Here is an 8,299-nt window from a genome sequence, read left to right as displayed (position 1 = left end):
CGCAAACGACTCGATGGCACATAACAACAATAAGAACAACAGATGATATGTTACATTTAAAAAAAATTATTTTATTAAATTAATTTGTAAATGAACATTTAGAGATTTTGGATTTCCATTCATTCATTGTTGCACTTTTTCTCTACCTTCCCTCCCCCGCAGTTCGCTCCTCTCTTTGAAAAGCAAAAAATAAACTTCTTCATTAGTACACAATCCTCCCACCCCTCGGCCCGAATGTACTCCACTATGCAACCTTAATTCTGGATTCCTATGACAACCATAATAACCTATCATATATAGCTTTTAAACTGTTCTCACCCTGATTTCTTTCAATGCAGTATACATAATTTATCCAGTTTTTCTCAGTCTGATATCAGTCCCATTCTACAACACTGTGCCTTAGTCTTTAAACTAATATAATTGCTCCTTACAACTTTGGAGAGGCCCTTGACAGTAGATTTTCCTCAACTCAACACGTTTTGATGTTTTTACTGCTGGTACCAAGGTTTTTTGATGGACCCAAGCAACATCAAATCATTAATAACTTTAATCTTTTCTCCATATCTCATGATTTTGCCTATTAAGCCAGTGGTGAGTAGTTTTGATTTCATGATGTCAAGATGCAATCCATACTGAAGGCTGTACTTCTTGATCTTGCGCACTAAGTGTTTCACAGTACACAGCAGCTACATATTAAGTAAGAATTACTAACATTACCAGTCACATCATCACCATCTTTGCTAAAGCATGTTATTGTTGTCTGCCATTGAATTAGAATCATTAATTAATTAATTAGACTTTCCACTGGGTTTTCAGAGATGGAAGTTCATAGGGGAAGAGATTGCCCATCCTTCTCCTGCAGAACAACTGGTAGATTCGAACCACATGCCTTAGGGATTGTAATGCAGCTTCTTACCACTAGGCTACCAGAGCTCAAAATTAACCAGTGGCTCTATGGGAGACTAGAGCTCAAAATTTACCAGCTGCTCTATGAAAGAAAGATGGACGAGGTCGTTTGCTTTCATAAAGATTACAGCTTTCCAAATCTGATTGGATAATTCTCCTCTGCCTTGTACCATCTCGATGAATTGGAATCCACCTACTGGAACACAACCACAACCCTTAGGATAACAGTACTAGAATGGAGAAAAGAAGAGGGTGAGTAAAAAAGAAAAAGCAAACAAATAGAAAATGCATATGAGTAAAAAAAGATCAGGAAGAAAGACCTTGACAGGAATCAGAAAATGAGTGATAGATGTTGTACTTGTGTATCATAGATTAAGAACCAACTGACAGCTGACTTTCCAACAGGTTTTTAGAGGCTCGATGGGCAATTTCCTCCCCCCCCCCTTGTGATTAACTGTCTCTGAAAACCCTCTCCAGGGTCAGCTATGGGTCAGTTCTGACTCTATAGTACAACAACAACAACAAATAGCATAAGAGGACATTGTCCATCTTTCTCCAGTGGAGCAAGCAGCTGGTGGATTAGAACCACCTGCTTTTGGGTTGGTAGTCCAATTCCCTATCCACTAGGTCACCAGAACTTCTTAATGATAGATGAGAAGTCAACGGTTATTGGAAGGACAGGGAGTTAACTGGGTTTTAAGTGGGAAAAATCAAGATGAACCATTTGAATACATATTTCTAATTACATCTTCTTATCTATTGTGTCTCCAGAAGATACAACTGCATCATATAACTTTACACAGTTTTAGTTGAATTGACTCATAGCTGTCCCTCCAGCAGCTTTTTTAATGGGGGAGCGTGCCCATCTTTCTCCGCTGGAGCCAGCAGTCAATGTGAACAGGCACAGAAGTATCTGTTACTTTTGGGTTGGCAACACAATTCCCTCCTGACTATGCTACCAGCTAGAGCTCTCTTTATAAAGAAAAGAAGGAAGGAAAAAAAACCAAACCAAACACAAGCAGCTGCAAGGTGCCCGTGTCCTGGGATGATAAAATGGGGTTGGATCAAGGATAGAATCGTTTACACTGGGAAGCTTTCCGTAGGTGTCCCCGTGTGGAGAGATGACAGTCTCTTATGAGGTAATGTGCATGAAGACATTTGTATATTCTAAAGGACTGTACAAACATTATTGTTATTACCTATTCAGCAACACACACAGCTAAAGGTTTCCAATTAGAACTCCTTCACATTCTCCCCATCCCCAGGATGTCAAGCACCTTTGTAATATTTTTTCTCTCTTTTGAGGGGCAGCCAGCAGGGGATACTCACTGTGGACAGTGCATCCTGGCTGAGAGACACATGGTGAGAACGCTCCTGCAAAGATCTATGGGCAGCAACCTCCGAGTAAAACACCTTGAAAAGATGCAGAAGCCCATGGTGAAAGCAGAGCTAGGACTTTCAACACATCAGAGCCCTGGGAGCTAACTGAGCTCACAACCCTCCCCTTCTATACATCCAGGGTAGGTTGCAAGCTCATAGCCCTCAAAGGCCTAGCTTTTCCTACTTTTTCCTGAAGCCTTTGAATCTTCTAGGGAATCTTGCATTTCCCTACTTTTGACAGGACAGAAATTCAAAGATAAAGATACACTTTTCTACTTAAAGAGACACAAGTGCCTTGATACATGGCTACTGTCCTTGGACTTGTTGAAAGAGACAAAGAAACTGGTGGGTGTGATGTCATGGGGGGGGGGAGAGAGAGAGAGAGATTGATTGTGATTGTGTTATGTAGCACTGAAGAAGGCTGCTCAACTCCAGTGGGCCAAGCCCCATATAACATGGGTCTCATGTCTCCAACTCTCCAGTTTCTCCCCAAATTGCAGAACACCAGTTATTTATCTGAAAGCTTTTGACTCTTAGAGCTTCTCATAGTTTAACTCCGTTTGTAACATCTAATGTGGAGGAAAACATTCTCTGTTCCCTCCTCTCTTCCCAGCTGCTCCCTTTACTCTAGCTCAGGTGTGATGTTATTAGCAGCCTTCCACAGAGATTCTATATCGTTTCCCATGCTTCACCTTTATCCTCCAAACCTAACCCTTAGCAATTGGATAGTGGGAGCCATGTCTTACCCTTAATTTATTCTTTCCTATCCTTGAACAGAGTAAGGATTGTGGAGATCCTAATTGCTTGGCACAGCTGTACCTTTCAGAACACTTACATATGTCCTCGGAAGAGGGAACTTTAGTCTGGTGTCATAGAGGAAGAATGGGTCAGTTGAATGCTAGGATGTACAGTGATGTATGGGAGGGCTGGTAGGTGAAGGGCATTTCTAGGAGGAGCAAGGATGGATAGGACAGTCACCCCAACAAGCCCACTGCCTGTGTACTCACAGTGTATCCAGAAATGGCACCCCCAGAATGCCTGGGTATTTTCCACTGAACACTGATGGCTGTACAGTTCAACGTATCCAAAATGACATGGAGAGGAGGCCCCATCTTGCCTGCATAAAAAAAAGGACATCACGTTAGGAGCTCCAGCATTGTGCCTTTGGAATACTTCCAGAAGACTTACAATATATGCCGTCTGATACATGCTGAATGTTTTATGTCTTACGTATGTTGTATTTGGTGGTGGTTAATGCCAAGTCAATGCCAAGTCATGGTGACTGCATTTGTGCACAGCAAGATGTTCCACAAAGTATTCAAGCCGGTGGGTTTTCAGATGCTGAACCCTGGGCCTGCCTTCCAAAACACTAGCCTTTTGGCTAGTAGTTGAGTCTTAGTTTGTGCCACCTGGGATGCATATGTTTTCTTTAACACACACATATTATATGCAGTGTGCATTTTTATGCTGTACTTTTTGTATACTCTAATAAATTTTTACACACACACACACACACACACACACACACACACACACACACACATACTTGCAATTTTGAATCTTATTTAACTTGATACTTTGGACATATTGCAAGGTGGGATCAGTCCTTGTAGAGAGGAGTCATGCTTGGGAAGATGGAGGGACAGCCCAAGAGAGGAAGACCCTCGATAAGATGAATTTATTCAGTGACTGGGATAATGGAGGTAGGTGTGTCAGAGACAATAAAACTGGTACAGGATAGAGCAGGGTTTAGGCTGTTGTACATCGGGTTGCTGAGTCGCAGGCAACTCAATGGCACATAACAATAGCAGCAACAATTTTACTTGGTAGCACATATGATAAATGTAATGTTATTAAAAATTGTGAGGTAATGGATATGAATTTTTCCATCTAATGTAACAAGATTTATGGGTTTACTATTTCACTATTAGTAGCGTGGTGAGTAAGATGTTGCACAGCTACCCCAGAGGCAGGAGGTTCAAATGAACCATCTACTCTGAGGAAGAAAGATGGGTAATCTCCTCCTGTGCAATTTACAGTCTCCAAAATCCCACTGAAGGGTCAGATGTGAGTCAGTTCTGACTTTATAGCAATGAGTTTGAGTTGGTTGATTGTTAGACAATTTATTTTCATTATTTTGCTACTTTAGATAATGCTCCATGTGAGCAGTAACCAGATCTGTCTTTTCAGAGTAAGTGCAGAGATTACTAAATGATAGAGTTGAGTAAACCCTTCTTGAGTGAATGAATGGTTTGTAATTTGATTTGTCTTTTACTAAATCTTGATGATGTTTCTTTTTCCTAAAAAAAACCCCTTCTGTATATAACTCTTCGATATATCAGTTAGAATACTTCGTAATTCCCAGAGAGCTCATATAGCCATATATTGATCTTCTGCCAGAACTTCATTAACATTTTTTTAATTTTATGTTGGTTTCCTTACAAAGTTTGTATACACTGTGTTTCACACTATTCTTCATTCACATTGTGTCTCATACAATCATTCCCATGCGTTATATGTTATAAAATTAATCACCATTGGACCTTGAACGTCATTACCCCGTATTTTCAGGTCCCTGTTTGATCCTTCCTATTTCCTTCACTACCCGCCCCCCTTCAAACTGTGCAATCCTGTGGTTTTGCCCCTACCCATCATCACTCTTCTTCCCCCTGTAGGTCTCCATACACGTTTTACTAGTTATCCTTCTATTTTTACAATAATGGTCTTATGCAATATTTGTCCTTACAAGACCGAATTAGTTCATTCAGCATAATGCTGTCCAGTCTCTCCCAAGTTATATAGTATTTTTTAAAATTGTTGCTCCTGAGTGATGCATAGTGTTCCATTGTGTTAATGCACCACAATTTCTCAATCCATTCAGTTGTAGTTGGACATCTGGGCTATTTCCATGTTCTTGTGATGGTGAATACTGCTCCTTTGAACAGTGGTGTACAAATCTCCGTTTAAGTATCAGTTCTAATTTACTTGGAGTATATTCCTAGTTCCACTAACATTTTAAGGCTTTTGTGGCTGCACGCTGTTATTTAGAAGAATTATGAGACAAGAAGACAGCTTTCTACTTACCCTGTACACACTGACCACCACTCCCCACAGCCAGAATTCAAGTTTCAAAAATCTTCCAGCCTTAGCCTTTGTTCCAGATTCAAAGTTTAATCTGGTTGGCACGACTAAGATCATGTCCTTTCCTCCTTACTCAGCAAAGGGGCAGGAGAGAAAAATCAGTCCTTTCTGGGTTCCAAACTGGCAAACAACAGAATGGTGTGAGCCCTAGACAGTTTTCTTCTATCATGTCTATCCACAGCAAAGAAGTCACTGGAATTTTCGAGATCATTGGAATATGGTAGTGGCAGGTCAGATGGCTCAAACCTCTTCTATAGACAACACGTCCACACATCCATCACTACTCTATTGTCAGTAGGGAGCTCTACTGACCTAGTGAGAAGAGAGTTGCATTATCACCCCAAAGGCAGATGGTTCAAATACAGAAGCTGCTCCTTGGGATTTCTCTTGGGCAATATACTCTCAGGCAATTTACAGCCTCTGAAAAGCTGCTGGAGGGGTAGCTATGTAAAAGTCAGTTTCGACTAGATGACAGTGAGAGTTGAATCCACTGACAATGCTTGTTGTTATTGTTGTTAGGTGCCATCAAGTCTAGTACAAATCATAACAACCCTATGAACAACCTATCTGAACTCTTTCCTATCCTTTGTGATTCTCACAATCTCTGACATACTCAAGTGTACTACTGCAGTGACTCTATCAATCCATCTGGTTGAGGGTCTTCTCCTTTTTCATTCCCTCCACCTTCCCAAGTATGATGCCCTTCTCCAAGTAGCAACTTCTAGCAACATGCCCAGAGTAAACTCCTGGGTACAAATCAACAAGAGGCTGTCGTCTCTGGCTCAGAGGGATTCCTTGTTCTTCCCATGTATCTGGATATTTTCACTTCCCCCTAAAGAGCAAGAATTAATTTTATGAAAGAAAAAGTTGTCTTACTAATTGCTAATTATATCTGTGTGCTGACTGGGTCAGCAGCATGTAGGGCACATCACAGAGGCACAAGTACTACCAAGTAAAGATGGAAGCTACCATCTAACGCACGCTGTCATTGCTGTGTATCATGGAGTCAGAACCAACCCATAGCTGACCTTCCAGTGGGTTTTCAGAGGTAGTACATCTCACTGAAGGAGTCTGCCCATCTTTCTCCCTGGGAGCAACTGGTGGATTTGAACCGCATGCCTTTAAGATTGCAGTGCAGTGGTTTTCCACTAGGCCACGTATCTAGAGTGATGGTGTTGTTTGCGAGGTGCTGTGGAGTCAGCTCTGCCTCATTGCATCCTCATGTATGACAGAGAGAGACACTTTTAATTCACACACCATTCTCCCAATTGTTGCTTTGTCTGAGACTTTTTTGCAGGTACTGTGTCAACCTATCTCATTGAGGCTCTCCTTTTCTCTGACCTTCTAATTCCCCAGTCATAATGTCCTTGTCCAGGGACTGGTCTTGCCCGATAACATATCTAAGGTCTGCAAGACAAAGTCTCACTTCCATCCTCATTTCTTGTCATTAGGGGCTGTTATTATTATCACTATTTGAGAAATGAAAACCTGAAATGCAGAGTATGTGAGGCAAAGTTTCATCATCTTTGCCTCTGAGGAGCACTCTGGCTACACCTTCTCTAAGACATATATATCTGTTTGTTCTTTTGGCAGTCCATGGAATGTTCAGCACTCTTCTCCAATACCACAGTTCAAAGGTATTAATCTTCTGTTATCCACTATCATTGTCCAGCTCTCATATGCATAGCTGATTTGGATTGTGGAACCAAGTAAGTTGAAGTAGTTGACAGTCTCAAACCTTTTCTCAATCCACCATAATGTTGCCAGGGGCAAGGATATCTATTTGCTTGATGTTGAGGTGCAAAATCTATTTCGAAAGCTGCAGTGTTCAACCTTCTGCAGCAAGTGCTTCAAGTTCTCTTCATTTTCAGCAAGCAGGATAGGTCCATCCACATAACAAAGGTTATTGATGAGTCTTCCTCTAATCTTGATACAATATTCTTCTTTATATAGTCTAGCTTTTAAAAGAATTTGCTCAGCTTACAGATATGGAGAAAGGATACAAATGTCACACATGCCTTTTTTAAAAAAGGCTTTTGGCTGCCAGTCTGGGGCTATTTCCAGGCTGGGAAGAGGAGTGGAATGGTTGGATTCTGCAAAGGTGTGCTTTCTGGTTTGGGGTTAAGACTAGGGTGTGGCTTTGCTCACAATAGGGTGTGAGCTGATTGGATTTGGCCATGTATTTTAAAAAGGCTTTTGGGACCTTGGGCCAGGTTTTTGTGAATCTCCAAAATAAAGCAGGCTTGGAAGCAGGAGTGGCATCTACTTAAAAAAAAAAATAAAAAATAGCTGTCTCCAGAAACTCTATAAACTTGGAGAAAAAAATGAAAGTTTTGTGTTCAGGACTTTTGTTAATAGGGTCACTATGGGTTGTCTACAAATCTACAACATTTAACAAGAGGGCTCCCTTGCTCTGTTCTCACAACAACTTCTTGGTGTAGGTATAAGTTTCGTGTAAGCACAATTAAGTGTTCTGGGATTCTCATTTTTCTCTTTGTTAGCCAGAATTTGTTATGATCCATACAGTCAAATGGCTTTGCATGGTCAATAAAGCACAAACAGACATTCTTCTGGTATTCTTTGCTTTCAGCTAAGATCCACTGGACATCAGTAATGACATCTTTGGTGCCATGGCTTCTACTTAATCTAACTTGAATGTCTGAAAGTTCTCTGTCTGTGCACTGTTTTAGTTGTTTTTGAATGATCCTCATTGGTATGTTGCTTGCATGTGATATTAATGATATTGTTCTACAATTCCCACATTCTGTTGGGTCACCTTTCCTGGGAATGGGAATGGGAACAAATAAGGAGCTCTTCCAATCACTTGGCCGGGCAGCCGTCCTCCAAATCCTGGAATAGACTGTTGAGCATG

At 41.0% G+C, this 8,299-nt stretch overlaps 1 protein-coding gene across 1 annotated transcript in view; it reads right to left on the bottom strand.

Annotated features, from left to right (window-relative positions):
* EGFLAM (EGF-like, fibronectin type III and laminin G domains) overlaps positions 1-3,398 on the bottom strand; it is a 195,487-nt gene extending 192,089 nt beyond the window's left edge. Inside the window, exons 1-2 of the mRNA XM_006889542.1 lie at positions 3,294-3,398; positions 2,236-2,319 (exon numbers count right to left, since the gene is read on the bottom strand). Coding sequence (XP_006889604.1) covers positions 2,236-2,319; positions 3,294-3,398 — 189 coding nt within the window. The remainder of the gene's footprint in view (positions 1-2,235; positions 2,320-3,293) is intronic.
* Between the last annotated feature and the right edge of the window lie 4,901 nt (positions 3,399-8,299).

Source organism: Elephantulus edwardii, unplaced genomic scaffold (genome assembly GCF_000299155.1).
Source record: "Elephantulus edwardii isolate Elephantulus edwardi_28Jun2011 unplaced genomic scaffold, EleEdw1.0 scaffold00079, whole genome shotgun sequence".
Classification (NCBI taxonomy): Eukaryota; Metazoa; Chordata; class Mammalia; order Macroscelidea; family Macroscelididae; genus Elephantulus; species Elephantulus edwardii.
The sequence above is the reverse complement of the archived record's forward strand: the minus strand, read 5'-3'. Positions and strand labels throughout refer to the sequence as shown.